The sequence below is a fragment of the Asterias amurensis genome, chromosome 18 (genome assembly GCF_032118995.1).
Source record: "Asterias amurensis chromosome 18, ASM3211899v1".
Taxonomy (NCBI): domain Eukaryota; kingdom Metazoa; phylum Echinodermata; class Asteroidea; order Forcipulatida; family Asteriidae; genus Asterias; species Asterias amurensis.
Genome location: NC_092665.1, coordinates 7,096,502 through 7,115,880, shown reverse-complemented (window position 1 = coordinate 7,115,880; position 19,379 = coordinate 7,096,502). Strand labels below are relative to the sequence as shown.

Below are 19,379 nucleotides of genomic sequence, written 5' to 3'. Positions count from 1 at the left end.
ATGTACATGTACGTACATGATGTGGGGTTCACTTATTGGCACGGGCTTTAGGCTAGATGCCGCACGTCGTCATTACAAACTGCGGTGACATAGACGTAGGTTACCATAATTGCCGTATAATGAGAGTTAAGTTTTATATTCCAGCAAACCTAATTCGGTTTTACCCCATTACATTACCTTTTTTTTGCACTTTTTTAATTTTTTAATTTTTTTTAACCAATATTACGTACAATCTGTGTCCATCTTATTAGAGAGGTTTCGCAGAGTCGCGGATACGGATACAGATATCGAACCGTACGCGTTCGCGTCAAGTGAGCTGTGTAGTTTTGTTTTGCAAAATTCTAACGAATACTCTCAACTTGAGGCTCAAGAGGGCGCTATTAACCAAATGTACAGTACATAAAAACTCTACAGGCTAAACTGACATCCGTCGCCTAACTTTTTAGTCCATTTCTCTTTTTTGAAGCATGGTGGAACAATGTCCAACTACATCCATGTATGATACCTCTAAAAGACATGGTGAAAACCTGGTGCATTAAAAAATAACAATCCGCTCCAAAAACATGAACAAAATATAATCGTTCTTACTTAAGTGTATGGCGACAGATTCCCGTTTTGAGTGACTATTCTAACTTGTGTACAACGGTTATACGTCACATCCCCATGGACCTCAAAAAGTGATGACGTATTATGACGTATCCGTTCACGTAAGAGTATCGGTTACTCTGCGAAACCTCTCTAATAGGGAGCTGTCAACCACAGAAGAAACCTTTGACTATCTCATTTATTTATATACACGGAACAAGTGAACAGGCGTAGGTTTGAACTTTATAACTATAGCCAGGACGATTTAATATTGAAACTTTTGTTTGACAGTTAAAATAAGTTTGCTTACCTTTCAGGTTTGTTTGAGCCCAGTCACATGCAATTTGAAGGTAACCGAATGAATGACGTAGGGGTGAGCCCTCATTGTCTGAGATGGTAGAAAAGGCCATTGAGATACTTCAGAAGGACAAAGACGGGTTCTTCCTTATGGTTGAGGGCAAGTTATTATTACAACATACAGGTTTCTGGTTTTTGTAGAGTGTTGGCTAATTGGTTTCATGAGCCCTAGCCTTGTCCAAGGCTCTATACGTTAGCACCGACCGGCTCTGAATTCACGAGCTTGTCGTTAGGCCCTACCTCTTACTTATGTGGCTAAGAAAATCATTGACAATCTGAAACCTCGTTTTATGGAGTATTTGCATTGTCTCTTTGATGCCATTGTTCAGTCACAGGTTGTATGTATTTTCATTGTTGATAACTAAACCACGCAGGTTGGCATGGACGACCGAATAATAGCAAATCATCAACTAGATTTTGTCACCAAAGTAGACATTGCTGCAAACTTGTAATTAAAAAGAATACATCCCAATTGGTTGCAATCGAACATTCTTAAAAAATAGGGCCAACGTTTGTTATCTTTGTATTCATGTCTTTTCCTAGTTTTAAAATCTTGGTTGACAAAATCTCCGTCTATGATGTTGCTTTATCACGGTGTGGCCATCTTGACTTTATACTCCATTGTAACCAAACTGAGGCTGGTGCCATGTTTGCACAATGAATGATAGCATTCATTACTGTTATAGAAACAGGGAACATGACCAAGATGGTGACAGCGTGATTTAGACCTTTATCACGGTGTGGCCATCTTGACTTTATACTCCATTGTAACCAAACTGAGGCTGGTGCCATGTTTGCGCAATGAATATTAGAATTCATTACTGTTATGGAAACAGGGAACATGACCAAGATGGTGACAGCGTGAACATTCTTCACGAACAAGACACACTACCAGATTTGTCATCAAATTTCAATAATTCAAATACAAATAATTTATATCATACTATCTTGATTTGAAACACGAAGGTGGCCGAATTGACCATGCGCATCATGACGGGTTAGCCTACCACGCCCTGCATGATACAATTGCAATGGATAAGGCTGTAGCCAAGGCGATGTCAATGACCAATGAAATGGAGACTTTATTTATTGTAACTGCCGACCATAGCCATGTACTCTCTATAGGAGGAGCAGCTGATCGTGGTAGTCCAATACTCGGCAGAGGAGGTAAGTTTCATCCACAATTATAACTTTAAAGGCAGTGGACACTATGACTTCTAACATGCTTAAGCTCAATGAAAATAAAACTGAGTTCATTGTGCTTGGTACTCCCCAAAACCTTAAGAAACTGCCGAAGATATCTTTGCATATGGGTGATACATCGATTGACCCTACTGATTCTGTCAGCAACTTAGGGATAAAATTTGATTCGCATATGACAATGAGCAAGCAAGTTTCTAGCCTCTGCCAATCAATGAATGTTCAATTACGTAACTTAAGGAGAATCAAACGCTACCTGGATAAGGATACTCTCCATCATGTTGTCAGAGCTTTAGTCCTCTCTCGTATTGACTATGGCAATCTCCTGTTATTTGGTGCAACGTCATATAAATTGGACAGAGTTCAAAGACTACAAAATAGTGCAGGTCGTTTAATATGTTCCACACCCTTGAGAGAACATATTATTACCCCATCACTTAGGGAACTTCATTGGCTACCAATTAGAGAACGAACCCATTTTAAGATTGCTCTTCTCGTTTTTATGCTTTAACAAAACTACACCTCATTATCACCACTTAACTGTCACATTACACTCCTCCACGATTTCTTCGGTCCACACTTGACATCACTCGCTTGAATTTTCCCCGAGCAAACAAAGTTCTAGGTCAGAAGGCTTTCAGTGTGGCTGGGCCCATGATTTGGAACAATCTCCCAACTGCCATTAGGGAATCTAATACTCTGTCTGTTTTTCGTAAAGTCCTTCAGACTCACCTTTTTCCAAGTTAATTTCTTTCTAGTGCGCTACGATCTTGATGGAATAGCGCCTTATAAATTTTAATTGTTATGTTATGTTATTGTTATTGGTAATTACTCAAAATAATTGTTAGCATAAAACCTTACTTGGTAACGAGTAATGGAGAGCTGTTGATAGTGTAAAACATTGTGAGAAACGGCTCCCTCTGAAGTAACGTAGTTTTCGAGAAAGAAATAATTTTTCACGAATTTGATTTCTAGACCTCAGACTTAGAGTTTGATGTATATAAACCAAGCATCTAAAAGCACACAACTTCGTGTGACAAGGGTGTTTTTCTTTCATTATTATCTCGCAACTTCGACGTTTGATATTTTTATGTCTTTGACAATTACCAATAGTGCCAGTGTCTTTGAACAATTAAAAGCTATATCTTTCAAAATATCATTTGTATGCAAAATAGTATACAATGAATTTAAAGAGAGACTGTTTCTAACTATTATTATTTATTTACTTCCCCTTTTTTTCAAAGGGCGATATCTCTCGATAAATCCAACTGTTTGTACAGACTGCAGCTTTATTATGTTTTGAAACAAAAAGTAAACTCCGTTAAGTTACCCGAATGCAGACTGAATTCTGACCAGTAAGTAATGTTAACAAGTTGTGCAAGCTTCTCAGTTTTCTATAAGTGAATGGTGATTCATCGTCAAACCTTTCATATTTAAATTCTAATTACAACAAAATGGTTTTGCATATTAATGTCAAGGTCTGATGAATGACGGTTTGCCATTTACAACACTCTCATATGCAAACGGCCCTGGAGGAATTGAGGAGTTAGACAGCTTCAAAAGTACTGGTTCGAGACGGAATCTGACGGATACCAACACAGGTAAAGCTTCAATTGATTACTTTGAGTATTGGTTTATACCACTCAGGTACACCACTCAGTAAAATTAAATCCGAGTATATGCAGACTTTTTGAAATATTTTAAATCTTAAACATATAACTTGGCAAAGTTACAGGGAAGTTTTTGCAACCACGATTTTGCCAAGGGAAAGTGCCCCTTTGCCATTTCATAGAGTTAATCATTAACTTGTGTAAACAATTATTTTACTTGTATTGTGATAAACATTGTTTTATTATTTGTTTGTGCAGAGGCTGCCGATGTTCACCATCCAGCGCTTGTCCCAATTGATTCGGAGACTCATGGTGGAGAGGACGTCACTATTTACGCCAATGGACCAATGTCGCATCTTTTCCACGGGGTCCATGAACAGCACTACATTGCCCACGTGGTCAGATATGCTTCCGGGTTAAACTGCCACAATGGGGCGCCCTCTACTGGACCAAATTTCATTTTGGCTTTACTGTTGTTTTCTTTCGTACGGAAGTTTATAGATTGAAAAAGAAATTCAATGAATGTATTTTGTCCAGTTTATAGCAAAGACAGCCAATATTATAGTTTAATCGTGTTTGCAAACAGTAAAACAAACAACCACAAACATGACATCTGTTAACCTTTTTTTACAGCCGCTTAAATCAGACCGACTTTTTCCAGTAATATCACTTTTGAATCATACAGATACAAAAAAAGAAAAGAACGCCAGGCCTAAATTTGTTAAGTAAACGTACTTGTGTTTCATTTGTGCCCCTTTTATTCCTACATAGCGCGAAGTATCGCTGATTTGTATTCCTAGCAGTTTTGTCGTTCGGTACCCCCTACGTACATTATGGTATCATCGGAAACCTTTGACACTCGCCTTTCCGAATATTAGAGGAGATTAAAGCCATGGTTAAACTAAGGCTGCAAAATTGTTAGACCAACAGAGGGCGTTTTGTATAATACTCGGATGTTATTGTGGGCTTAGTGTGTGTGTTCGACCCCCCCCCCCCAGTTTGTAAATATTATTTCAAATATGACGTCAAGGTCACATGGGGCTCCCCAGGCTGATCAACCATTTCCCTCCAATAGACCGTGTAAGGCCGTGTCCGAATGTTTCGACTTCGGCTGCGGCTGCGGCCGCTGGCAGTGCGCGCCATTTTGAAGTCGTGTCCGAATGTTTTTTCTTTTGGCTGCGGCCGTGGCTGCGGCCGCGACGTCACAGATTTAAAGCCACAAGCGGAGGTGACTTGCTTGTGGCCGGGACGGTGTGTCGTCTGCTGCTACGTGCTAGTGCTACATTATTTACGATGGGACTAGAAACTGTGACTACATACTTCTGCTAAAGCTGCTACAGGTGAAACCTTCAAGTGTAAGTGATGTTTAGATAAAGAAAAAGACGACCTGTGATAATTATGTCACACTTTTTGTGTTGTATTGCTATTTCGGGTGTGTTTTATCCTGCATTTAATTTAATGTTTTTGTTTATGTTTTTTGTTTTTGACAATAACTCACAACCCAAACCTACCCTAGCGTTGCTCGTTTCGTTTTGTACGAAATTATCATCATCCTGGGATTCCTGTCATCTGTTTATTGCAATCACGAACAGACAGTCGTGACATAACGATTTTATTTTTATTTTTTGGTGGGGGAGGCTTGTGGTTAGTGGTCTTACTCTTAGAATATTTTAGTTAACTGTAGGACCATGGGACTGGGTCATGATGGGTGAGCTATGTAGGTCTATTTTTACCTCACATGGGTGAGCTGAGATTGAAGGGCAGGTTGGGCTTTCTAGTTTCACTGGTAATATTTGCTATGGTAAAAATAAAACACAATTGTCATGGTGGTAACTGAAAATTACTTTCATACTTTAACTTCAGGAATTAAAACACCCCTCAACTAGGGAAGGATGGAAGATGAAACGTGCAGCCGTAGGCCTATATCATGGCCCTTTTATGAAGACATGACCTCTCCATGCCCGGTGTACTGTCATCTTTGGTGTTTGGAGGAGTACGAGGATGACCGGTAAGATCTTTATGGTAAGACCAGGAGGAACAGCCACCCCCCAAAAAAATAAGCATCTGTATTATATGACATGATGATGGATGGAGCAGAACAACTCCAGTAGCCGATTTCACAAAGCAGTACGATTATGCTATCTCTTACTCGTCCTAGGATGGGTTAGATGCGTCCTTACGTCTTCAGATACAGAATTTGGAAAGTTCATTCTTAAGTTCTACTGTAAGTCAGGTTTTCGACTACTCAGAAACCAGCTATGACTAGGGCACAGTTTCACACAGAGTAACAAACTAGTTGTACATGCTAACAAATTTTGTGACATTGTTTTACTAATCTCTCTAAAATGATGCAAAGGAATTGTTATGAGGGCCTTGAAGTCGGTTTTGCGATGGTCGCCCAATGAATATCTTGACGCAGCGATTGTAAAAACACAGTTTATATGCCATAGTGATGATGTCTATAAACCGTGTTTTTTAGAATCATGCGTCAACATTTCCGATGTCAACATTTCCAACGACTATAAACCGGCTTTAAAGGCAGTGGACACTATTGGTTATTGCTCAAAATAATTATTAGCATAAAACCTTACTTGGTAACGAGTAATGAGGAGAGGGTGATACTGTATACGGGTGGGTCGTGTGGTGTGATTAAACGCACCACGCACAGTGTATACGGGTGGGTTTACAACGGCGTCTTTTTCGGAGTGAATGATGCGACTGCCTTGAGCAAGGCTAGTGATAGTATAAAACATTGTGAGAAACAGCTCTCTCAGTTTTTGAGAAAGATGTAACTTTTTCACGAATGTGATTTCGAGACCTTAGAACTAGATTTTGAGGTCTCAAAAACAAGCATCTGAAAGCACACAATTTTGTGTGACAAGGGTGTTTTTTCTTTCATAGTTATCTCGCAACTTCGAAGACCAATTAAGCTCAAATTTTCACAGATTTGTTATTTTATCAAATGTTGAAATACACCAATTACCAATGGTGTCCAGTGTCTTTAAGTTGGCCTTTTAGTTTGATTAATAAATACCTTGGACAGTTTCCAGGTACTGATTGGTCAAAATCTGATCACAAGGGGATGTATTAACGGATGATAGTTTCAAGTTATCAAAAAAGCGTGAGTAGAATACAGATAAATATACCACTTCCTTATATGCGTTCCATATCCAACCAGGCTGATGGGACGCAGATGCACTATATTTTTCTGTATTGCACTCTCGCGATTGTGATAACGAATTTAAGTCAATAAGGTTAGGTGAAATGTTAAACTTATCTCCTGTGTCTTAATTAATTGTTGATTGTGTGATTATTGGTAGTCTGGGACAGGGGTGTGCTCCACAGTAATCCACATCAATTCCCACCCAATCGCCCCACCCACCCATTGGACCTACAATACTGTTTAATTAAAATAGATGTAATACTAGGTTTTGCAAGAATATTAGAACACTGATGAAAGCACTGTCAGGGGTTTCTTATTTCTGCAGGGGGGGGGGGAATCCACAGGCTAAGTAATTACTGAGGTAGGATTACATTTATTGTTAATTGTTTGCTGTACCCATTGTCAATAAACATTATTATCGAACTGGTCTCTTGACATCTGGTGTAGATCTGCTTTAATAATTATGCGGGAGGTCTTGGGTTAAACTCACCCGAGTAGTAAGCCTGTGAATTCTTTCCTGCAGTACTCAGAAAGCATCTAGTATAACAGTGCTTGATTATCTTTACACACCAGTTGGGCATGGTTGGGTCAACCAAAATAATTTTATTTTAAAAAGGTTGTTTTATTTTGGTGTTTATAAAAGAAATGTGTTAATTGTTCACTTTTCAATGTTGAAATCCCTAAATAAAACATGACACTATACTTCAACAAATAGATTTAAACTAAAATTCTACTTGAGAGGTAGAAATAGAGAAATATTGAGCCCCCCCCCCAACTTCAAAATTCACGCCGTTCACATCACTCAGTCCAATCGTGCATGTTGTTTGTTTGCATTAGCAGACGAAACAACACATGTACGACGTATGCAAACACTCATTTCACCGCTTGAGGGCGCGCACACGAAGTCACAGCCGCGTCCGAATGTTTTTGTTGGCCAAGTCATGCCACGGCCGCTAGACGCTGCCAAAGCCGCGGTCGCAGCCAGCGGCCACAGCCGAAACATTCGGACACGGCCTAAGTCTCACGATGATAAGGTCACCACTGAGCTTCCGGGCACCACAGAGCCATCAGCTGGGGGAGATTAACGTGCGTGCAATTGTAGTGTGATTTTGTTTCTGTCTGATCACTTTTTATCAATCCCCATAACATATTTATCGAATGATTACATTTACAGTTACCAATCACTAAAATCTGTAAACTTAAACAAACTAAAAGGAAGAAGTAATGCGCCACCATCCGGCTCGAAGTGGCCGATTGGTAAGCAAAGTGAATGTGTTGACTACACTAGCACACCGAAGTTAGTTTTGTTTAAATAAACATAACATTTTCATCTTATTCGAGCAAAAAAAATCACCTAATTGTTTCTATGACACATATTGCCCCCTTGGCTCAAAACTCCAATGGTAGTTTCGCTTTTTATCATTGAACATACATTTATTAAATTTTAAATTAAATTGTTACCTCAAACAAGGTCAGAAAAAAATAATACATTGTCAATTTTAATGTATTTTGTCAGAACAGACTAATTTGCAAGCACATAAAGCAACATAAGGCCAGTTGTGTATTGCTTTTAACACGAACGTTTTACTATACTACTCAAGTCAAGCTTTAACAATTTTTTTTCAACAAACTGATGATTTTAATTTGAAGACACCTTTTCTGGGGTACGTTACACCAAACCTTAAGTTAATGGCTAAATTCTGTTGTTTTGAAGCATTTTCTAATACCTTTTAAAATTCAACAAATAATTGTAAGCATAAACACCTTACTTGGTAATGAGCAATGGAGAGATGTTAATAGTATAAAACATTGTGAGTAACGGCTCTCTCTGAAGAAAACTAGTTTTTGAGAAGAAGTACTTTCTGGAATTGTTGAGGTCTCAAGTTCAAGGCATCTGAAAGCACACAACTTGTGCGACAAGGGGTGTCTTCCCATTATTCTCTCGCAACTTCGACGGACAATTGAGCTCAAATTAATGTTCACGGGTTTGTTAATTTAAGATTATGTTGAGATACACCAAGTGGAAAGACGTGACTAGTGCTTGAAAGTTTCCTAATGTGTCCTGCCTTTGCCCTTAAAGGGTAATTTTAAACTGATTTTCAATTGTATTTTTTGTTTTCTCAGAGTCTACTTCTGCACAAATGCTTTTGGGAAACAAGAATATTCAATGGAGCAAAACAAATTAAATGAACACATTGCGAACAAAATGTATTTACTATTTACAACTTTTGGATGAGATTGGAGTCATTTTGATTGTTTAACACGTAAGGCAGGATTCCGCCTTGGGCCCGTGTTTTCAATGGAAATCTGTCCCCGGAGATTCTTTCCCCATTATAGGCAGGTGTGTCAGGAGATTACGTTCTCCCAAAATTCCTTCCCCCTTATACGGCAAACTTGTTACAAACTACTTGTGGTAGCGCCCTCTGTTAAATCACCCTCACTCAGCCCATGTTTGTGTCTCAAACAGGGGAAAGAATCTCCGGCAGCACTGATTTCACTGAGACACCGGCAACCCATCCGGGCGCCTAGTCCTGGAGAATTGCGCGTGGCCCTTGTAGTGGCATGAGATTTCTGTCCCTTGGAGATAGTTTCATCCTTTTACAGTGAGCGGTGACCCTGGTCGTTTCTTAATTCTGAAAGCACCCTCTTTTGATTCCATCTGCGTTAGACTGTATTGATATCAGATACTCCGAGGAAAAATTCATAGCACTCCGGCTATTCGTTAACCGCGGCCCATACCAGTCTGGGGAAGACAGGAGGGGCCTGGTCACTTCGTTTGTTTGCAGTTTTTCGGAAGCAAACAGAAAACAACATGTTCTGTCGCCAGTCAAATAAGCCGAGTTTTGTTCCTCCGACAACGGGGGCTACAATCCCGGCCAAAATGCTTGGGCCACCCATTCCTACGTTATTTAAACCCATTCCCTGTTCATCCTTCCCACTGACAAGTTGTTAGGGTTTGTGTACTTTTTGTAGAAGGACGCAAAATCAATGTTCACTGATTTACGGTAAACTTGCACTGTTTGAAGGTAAAACGGTAAAAAGTTTCCCTTAAATTTTATTTGCTGAGGTGTTGTAGGTTTTGGCAAAAATGAGTAAAACAGTGTGAGGAAAATTAGTTCAGCTTGCAAATTGTATTTACCAATCATTTTACTTCAATATCAACTAAATACGCAAAACACAAAAACCAAAACAATCAATTGATACGGCGTTAATGTTCATTCTTTCAATGTATTTAAAACATTCAAGTGACACCACTATTTCTAAAACTATGCAATATATCTTAACGTCTAGTACACTAAATGGATTATAGTTAAATTTAACAAAAACATGCTTTGTAGAAATACAAGTATCTAGTAATATACTAATGCTTTGTTTTCTAGCGTTAATGCAAACATTAACACTGTGTTTTTGACGACCTTTAACGTAATAATTGTTTAATTGTGAAATGAATCAGATGTTGACAATTTGAAGATTTGATTTAAATGCAGGGGCTAGAAAGAACACACCAGCAGCAGTTATTTGGTTTAATGTCCAAGCTTTGGGTGTATCGCGTTGCTAAGTTACTCCCGTTTGAAATAAGTCAGTGTATACATTTTTGTTAAAAACGAATTACAAGTAAAGTGATGTTTTCGCGCAAAAGGATACAAATAAGACTAAAATTTGATCACAAAACTGTTGTTTTCAGAGCGTTATTGCTAAAATACCAGTGTGTTTAAAGTCACCTGGAAGTGGTATTTTGTCAAAATAAAGCTTCTGTCACTCACTAAAATATGTGTGTTTGATGAGTAGAATACGAATAAACATTTAACTAAGGTTCTACAAATTTAGTTTCCATAATTAAAAAAATTAAAAGTAGGCCCGACCCGAGAGGGCGCTGTTCGTGACGTCAATCGAGGCGCGATATTTGAAGCAGGACGGCTCAAAGTGTTTGCTGCACAGCGCTGGAAAAGACGTCGGACCGAACCACTTTGCAAACTGACTCCATGTTTAGTTATTTTGCTGCCTCCAGCAGCAATACACGTGGTCGACATTGCCGACAAAATGCAAGAAATAAACTTTTTTTTCGAAACGTAAAAACTAGAACTTGCATGTAATTGCACGTACGTGTGTTACATGTACGATCGAGGCAAAGTCTGCCTCGATTGACGTCACAAAAGGGGTAGGCGGAGTCACCCCAAACAACTTTATCTATTTTTTAAACATGTAAATCGTTACAAACAATAACTCAACAAATTATGTTATTGTTCATTAACATATACTCTAATGTTTGAATAAAAATAAATTCTATTTCCAGGTGACTTTAACCCTTCAAACTCGACCCCATTTTTAATAAATTTGCATGTGCTCAGGTTATTTATTAAAATGTCTGGTTTACTTCTTGGAAACATGTTAGCATTATGCATCATATTAAAGCTTACATATAGTGCTATTTTATAAGAATATTTTTTACCCCCAACAGGCTATACCATGCAAATATAGTTCTAACAAAAATCACAGAGTGGGTCACAATATTACTGTCAACGAAACCTTTCTGTGTAAGGTAAAATGCGACATTGTGTAATCAGCTAATATTCCGAATAATTAAGTCACGGTCGAAGTGAGGACATTTTTATTTTCCAAATTCACACTAAGATGGTGTATTGGTTTCATGCCGATGTGACGGTTTAATGAATCGCTGTAAGTGTAATATATTTTCCCCTCTTTGACATGTTAGTCGTGACATCATCAAACGTTTTATACGAAAGTGATTCAAAACGAATACCCAATGTTCCATCTGCATTAAACAAAAGTGCTTTCTCATGTGAAAACAAAGAAACGCTCAAACTACGACGAAAAATTAAATATTTCTCCATATCGAAACGTGTTCAAAAAGCGACACAAAATAAATGTTTTCTGGTAACTTTACAACGCAATTTGTTTTTTATCACAAGTTGTCGTTAGTTTAAGTATTGTACATTAACGAATATATCAACAGAAGACAACCGTTACCAGTTGTTAGGTGAATTATTTGTATTTTGTTGCCTTAACAGGGTACAGCTTTTTCAACCAATTTAAAATGTTTGAAATAAAATTGCCGGCACAATCAGAGGCCACAATGAATTATAAGTCTGAGTCTGTATCAAGGAATCTGAAGTTTTGTATGTACTGTTTAATAAACTGTCAGTTTTTGTTGCGTAGTTTCATTTTGCATTTTATGGACTCATCATGGTTTCAAGGACTCATCACTGCACCCTCGGACGGAGTTACAGGCTGCAGAAATTTCAAACTTTACAGAAAATGTAATAAACTCAAAAAAGGGATGAACTGATATTTATAGCACTGTTTACGTGACAAAAACACGTTGAAAGTTGTTGTCACAATACACGTTTGCAAAATCAAGTGTTCAAATAAAACGTCTTTTCCATACTTATTGTCCTGCAAATAATAAAACAATTAATAATAAAGTAATTTTATTCGATTCATCTAAATCCACGTTCGATTTTCCACGATTAACTCATTATTATTATATTTGTAAAAACTATATAGTTGCATATTAGTGTATTTAAATCGTTGTCTAAAACATTTAAACGTAAATGTAATAAACTCAAAAAAGGGATGAACTGATATTTATAGCACTGTTTACGTGACAAAAACACGTTGAAAGTTTTTGTCACAGTACACGTTTGCAAAATCAAGTGTTCAAATAAAACGTCTTTTCCATACTTATTGTCCTGCAAATAATAACACAATTAATAATAAAGTAATTTTATTCGATTCATCTAAACACACGTTCGATTTTCCACGATTAACTCATTATTATTCTATTTGTAAAAACTATATAGTTGCATATTAGTTTATTTAAATCGTTGTCTAAAACATTTAAACGTTTCCGTGTGTTTTTATGTTTGATTTAGATTTCGTACAGCAGGAATCCAGTGAAAGACGTGTAATGGCTAGAGTAACTATGTACTTGACCGTGTACAGCTAAGTGAACTTGATCTCCATAGAGCAGGGGAATCACTGCACTGCTGCTCACTTGATGGTAACCTGCATCGTTTACACCCCCTATTACAATGGTGTTACCGTTCTTCATCAGCTTGACCCATAGGTAAGACCCACTTGATGATTTATGGACTGAGAACATCAATACGTATACCCCAGGCAGAGTACACGTAAACGTGCCGTTATTCAAGTTGAAATCAGTCCCTTCCTCTGAAAACAATAACTCTTCAAAGGGCAGAGGATCATAGTCGGATGGAGGGTTGAAGGGGGTATTCCTCACTGCATTGAAGGCGGACCGTCGCGTACTACATTCACCTGCTTCACCAGTCTGTCCAGCTGGTCCAGGTTCACCTCTCTCCCCCTTCAAACCATTCATCCCAGGCAGACCTTGAGGTCCTTGTTTCCCTGGTTGACCGAATCCTTGATCTCCCTTCAGTCCATGATCACCTTTAGCGCCTGGCTCACCACCCAGTCCATCTGACCCCTTGTCTCCTTTAACCCCGGGTTGACCTACCTCACCAGGAGAGCCAGCATCACCTCTGGGGCCTACAAGTCCTTGACCATGGTTCCCATTAGATCCAGGGATTCCCGGTATACCGGCTGGGCCCTGGCAGCAAGAGTTACACGTCATTCCCGGATCAGGTGAAACTGCAGCTGTAGCCACCAATAACCGAACTTGCATAAAAGCCAAAACAATGGCCACTGCTATCGTAATTTTCATCTGTAAGTTAAATAAAAGACATACGGAAAACAAACAATTACAACATTTATAGCAATGATGTTTTTGTAGCTGGGAGGGTTGGTCATGTGTCAGTTGGTCCGAACTTTTTAATGTTTACGCCCGTAAGGTATTAGATTTGATAAAACGGTACATTATTTGACTAACCGAATTAAATTCTAAGTTTTAAGAGCTAAATCGGTAAATGAAGTGGTTGTTAAGTTTATTTTGAAATCACTTTTTTTTTCAAAAGAACTGGACTTACAAACAAAGTTAGCTTTAATTAGTTGTCAGAATTACCCCCATTCTAATGTATGGTGTTTGTTTTGCAGGAGCAGATATACTAATGAATTTGTATGTTTAAGTTTACAGGGGTAGATCCACTATTGAATATGTATTTTTCTCCCCAAAGACTGTGAACTCTTGTTATTATGCTAATTTTGCAATTTGGTTTATGAATAGAAGTGCGGAGGTCGGTGCCTTCACTTTCCTTTGTATGTCTGGTCACACAGGTTGGTGTGAATAATTATGTATTGTTGTGCATTGAAGGATTGAGCTATTTTCCATGAAGTTGTGGTATGCAAGATTTTAGGGAGTGACAGTAGTCTCACATAGGTTTCTTATGGAAGAAGGAACATGAAAGTTTGAGTGAGAGAAAGATAGAGAGAATTTGAATGGGTATTTGGAAGTGCCTATATCTCAACAGTGTCGCGCTACAATTATAACCTTTGAGGATGTTGCTTTACTGCAATTTTAATGCTAAATCAGAAACAGATTATTCAGGCTGTTATTTTAAGCATTTGATTGGCAGAGAACTGAGGTGGCAGAGATCGGCAGTTTAAGATTGAAAACAAGGAGAAAATCGCAAATTGAAAATTTGCTTATTGTTTTTGAGAATAATGATTCTAATTGAGCAGAATTCTTGAAACTAAATTGTTCTTGGAAATGTGTATTTCATGCTGTATTAACGGAGAATTGGATTTGAATAGCTTTGTAATTTAAATACTCTGAATTTGTAGTTCACCATTTTTTGAGAAGAAGAAATCAGACAAAGAAATGATTTGAGAAGTGCATGTGTATTTATCAAAATAAAGGAGAGCATCAGGCATTATTGTATTTGTTTTAATAGTCATTTTATAGATGGCCATGATGTTGAGGTGGGAATCTAACCCTCTCCTAGAAGTTTAAAGGGACTATACCCTCATGGAGTGAGAAGCGTTAATGGATATTCTGAGACGGACAAAAAGGAAGGCAGGAGAGTCTATGACACGTGCCTACATAAAGTGTTAGAAGAAGAGTGGAGCAAGACATTTGTACCGGAGGACAGTTTAACCTTTGGCTATTTCACGGTGGGCCAAATTTATTCACATTTTTGTCGGAGTTGAAGTCAGAGTTGAAGTCCTAAGCTTTATTTGACAAGATTGAGAGGAAGTGTTTTGAGTTTATTGATATAAAGTGTATCTATTTGGCAGGTAGAGTTTGTTCTTAGATAACTGTCTTGCTTAATGCTACTACCGCGGAGTAGATTGTTCGGGTGCTCGGGAGACTTCCCAGTTCTTAAAAAAACTGTACTGCTTATTAACTATTACCTGGGCGGATGAAATAGAAATAGGCTGGGACTATTATTTTAGCGTATAGCATCGTAATTAACTGTACTACCGCGGAGTCAGTTCTTGGGTTGCTCTAGTCATCATCAGGAGACTGACGTTGACTAGAGCAACCCAAGAACCATGGAGGTTGACTTTATAAATGAATTAAATGTTGTTACTTTTGAAAGACCAATTTGAGACATCACAGTTTCGATCCATAAATATGATACCTAATACGTTACTCGGCGATCATGTGGTGTCACTTGGAGCCACTCAGACAAAAAAAACTGACTTTAAAAACAAACTTTGTCAAAAGTGGAATGTGAACCTTGGACCCATATTGTTTCCACATCCATATTGTTCACGATTTACCTTTTTGCCAGCAATGTTTAAAATAGTTTTTTTTTACTAATGTTTCGCACAAAATAGAACTAGAAAACATTTTACTGAGAGTACAGAGTAATTCAAAACAAACCACAATTGTTTTTATATTTGCTCCTTTGTTAAGGCTGGCTCACACTATGACGATAAGAGGGTACGGCATGCTATGTTTAGCTGCGAATCGCAACTGCGAGTTTGCCGCCATTCATCGTGTGTTGTCGTCAATTGTCGCTGACGAATCCGCTAGAGACCGCAGACGGCTGCAAAATTAGTCGCGTCCGTCCCTACTGTGTAAGCCAACCTTTAATAAGGCTGGCTTACATAGTAGCGGGGCAAAAGCCAAACGGAAAGTGGCGACCGTGAAAATCCCAAGACGTTGGCGGCAAAGTAAAGGCAAAAAGCCCAAAGGGAAAAATCATAATTAGCTGACGGGGAGGGAACGACCTTCAGCGACAACAGGAAAAGGGTCACACGGCTGGCAGCGGATTGGGTGGCGGCAAGGAACGGCGGCTGATGAAGGTGGGTTGTGGCGACGATGACGTGACTCGTTTGCCGACATCAAACCGTCTGTGTGTGGGTTGTATAACAGTCGAGTTTGGCGTTCCCACTCTTCACAATATTCTGGTCATCCAATCATCAGACAACGACTACCAACGAAATTGTGACGACCTCAAAACGACAGTTGACCCCTTGCACGCGCGTCACACGCGGCGACTGATGCCACGCTCACCATGTTGGTGGCCAATAGATTTACGTGTAAACGCAGAGTCGCCTAAATAACGCACTTCTCTGAACAACACACGTTGACATTGACCACCAAAAGGGCCCCTCCAAGATTATTTTGATGATGACGTCAGGTGAATTGGGTCAATACTCAATAGGCGGAATCGCACGGCATGGAAATGTCATGCGACTGATAATTGCGGCCATCTGCGTCAAGGAAATGAGGGTTACGTTCTCCAACGAAATCTGAACGCAATCACAATGATTTTTTTTTTGTCACAACTTTGCCGACGGACACGACTGATAATGTCGACCGTCTTCGGTCGCTAGCGGGTTCGTCATCGACAATTGACGGCAAAACACGTTGATTGGCGGCAAACTCAAAATTGCAATACGCAGCTCGACTTTGCTTGCTGTAACCCTTATTTGTCATAGTGTGGGCCAGTTAGCACCAGGCCGATGACTTGTTCGACCCCCAAAAACTGGGACACTGTTGTCGATATAATACTTTTGAATAATTCGTTGACAAGACTTTAGTTTTGAGATGACCTTGTTTTCACAAGTGATGATTTCAGCGCAGCTATGCATGCAATAAATTATCGGCATTATATAGACCTGTTCGTACTTCCTGCGAACGCGAATGGGATACGAATGTTTAAGCCACATCGCTGTTTTTGCAGGGATTGAACACATTTCAACTGATGCGAATTACACGTTGCGATTTTGTGACGTCAAAATTTGTAAATATTCGCATTCGCATTTGCAGGAGGTATGAACAGAGATTGTTCGCTTAAAAAGCTATACATCATGGCAATAACGGTGCTTCTAACAAATTGCAGGCGATTAATTAGCTGACCGACTCAATCACAAAACTGTTCATAAAAAATTAAAAAAAAAAATGGTACAAAGACAAACAATCACATTTCCTAAAGGGTGAAGACATTTGTAAAACGCACAACAACTGCACTGTAAACAAAAACAAGTTTTTAGGTTCTGTAACAGTTTTCGAACGCGTCAAAGGGTGTATAGGGTTAACACGTAACAGTGTATGGGGCCAATGAGTTGTGTTGAAAGCAATGGTTTCTGCCCATTTATAAACGGCTGATGCGTCAAACTAAACGCGTCAAGCGTTTTGTTTTTACTATGATGCGTTTAGTTTGACGCATCAGCCGTTTACTTTATGTTAAGAATGTGTTAAAGAAGCGTTTAAGCACAACAACGATTGCTGATCGCACCAGTGATTAAGTTTGATGTAGAAAATGGGCGAAACCCAATGTTTTACAACACAACTCATGGGCCCTATACAGTGTTACGTGTTTAACCTAAACCCTTAGATGCGTTCGAAAGTTGTTACAGAACACAAACACTTGTTTTGTACGGTGTGTCTTGCTGATGCGCACCATCAATTTAGTTTATCTGTTTGTCATTGTTTGTTAACGTTTTAATTGTGTCAATTTTGCCAATTATGTTGTAACATTCTTGCAAGATGTGCAACAGAATGCCTCAAAACAAGACAATTACCCTGGTAATACAGAACAACTGTCGCAAAAAATAGTGGCGGTTAAAGAGTTTTGTAAACATTTGGAGCAAACGGCACACCCGCCTTGCTTCGGTTGCCCCTTGCTGTAACAAGACAATCAACACCTTATAGGGTACTCATATTGTACAATGTTCAGTCTGAAATATCCCCCGCCCATAATAAAAAAAACAACAAAAAAACAACAACATTTTTTTATAAAATAATGCAATGTAAAATCAACAATGCAATCTCATCATTTGTTGTTACCATTCTTTACACAATGTTGTAAACGAGCAGAACGTCGCGCGCGGTCAAAGTATTGACAATGGCGGAAAAAAATATAACAACAGTTTTGCACAAAACATTCTTGGAGACTTCTGCAAGTAGCGCGAAAAAAAAACTTTAGGAAATTACGGCATGGTTTCAAAGGGAGCTGAACTGGGTGCACATTTTTGTGTACAATCACAGTACCACCACAGTTCACTAAGATAGCAGAGCTTTAGGAGAGAAGAGACCTAACCACTGCATGATAATATCAGCTGTATCGAGTGGTGTCCCTTTTGGAGCAAAAACTGCCAGCACATTGCAATAGGCTAACCTTAAACCCACTACTTGCATCTAGAAGCCAAAGCTTGAGTCCGGCAGTAGAATGAGGAACACTTACCTTGATGATGTGTTCTTGTAGTCCAAACCTTCTCAGTTCCACTCTTATGATGCAAAGTTGTTATGAACACTGCTGCTGGTGCAGCGCGTTTAAATACTGCCGCGTTTTCCTTGAAGTGCTCATCAGTCTACTTCTGGGTTTTGATTGACAATCGATGAGCAGCCAATCATAGATACGTGTTAAAGTCACTGATTGACAGCAGTGACTTACTCTACCATTGGTTTGGACGAGGCTGTATGTTGCAATTGTGGATCAATACCGTGTTGAAGTCACTGATTTATGACAGTGACTTACTCTAGCATTGGTTTGAATGAGACTGTGTATAAATAGATACCAAACTCTACACTACATTGTGTATGTGTTAAAGTCACTGATTGAAAGCAGTGACTTACTCTAGCACTGGTTTGAACTCTACACTACATTGTGTATGTGTTAAAGTCACTGATTGAAAACAGTGACTTACTCTATCACCGGTTTGAATGAAGCTGTATGTTACCAATGGGGCTCAATTCGTGCATACTTTAATGGTATGTTGTTTTTACATGTATATCCGCCCTACTGGGTTGCACTGTGTGATTGCTTCCTGAAGTTCCTGGCCGTTTTTCTTCTATTTCCGCTCAATTGATGTATTTCCCTGATGATTGTGAATTAAAGTGCAAGTTTATTATCAAAGAAAAACTGTGTACGCAATATATAAACTGTTCAGATGGTTCTCTTTCGTGCTTGGTTAACCACTCTTTTCACGTATGGTTACGAACACTAACTCAGTGTTTTTTTTCCGAAATCGAAATGCAATGACAATGTATTTAGTTGAATGCGCCACCAACAGAGCAACGTTAAAGGCACTGGACACCAATGGTAATTACTCAAAATAATTGTTAGCATAAA

General features: G+C 38.9%; 1 protein-coding gene and 1 pseudogene across 1 annotated transcript; one reads left to right on the top strand and one right to left on the bottom strand.

Moving 5' to 3' along the window:
* LOC139950986 (alkaline phosphatase-like) overlaps window positions 1-19,379 on the top strand; it is a 176,820-nt pseudogene that overhangs the window by 85,410 nt on the left and 72,031 nt on the right.
* LOC139950875 (uncharacterized) lies at window positions 12,806-13,618 on the bottom strand. The gene has a single exon (XM_071949715.1). It carries the CDS (start codon window positions 13,616-13,618, stop codon window positions 12,806-12,808), a length of 813 nt encoding a protein of 270 aa, XP_071805816.1.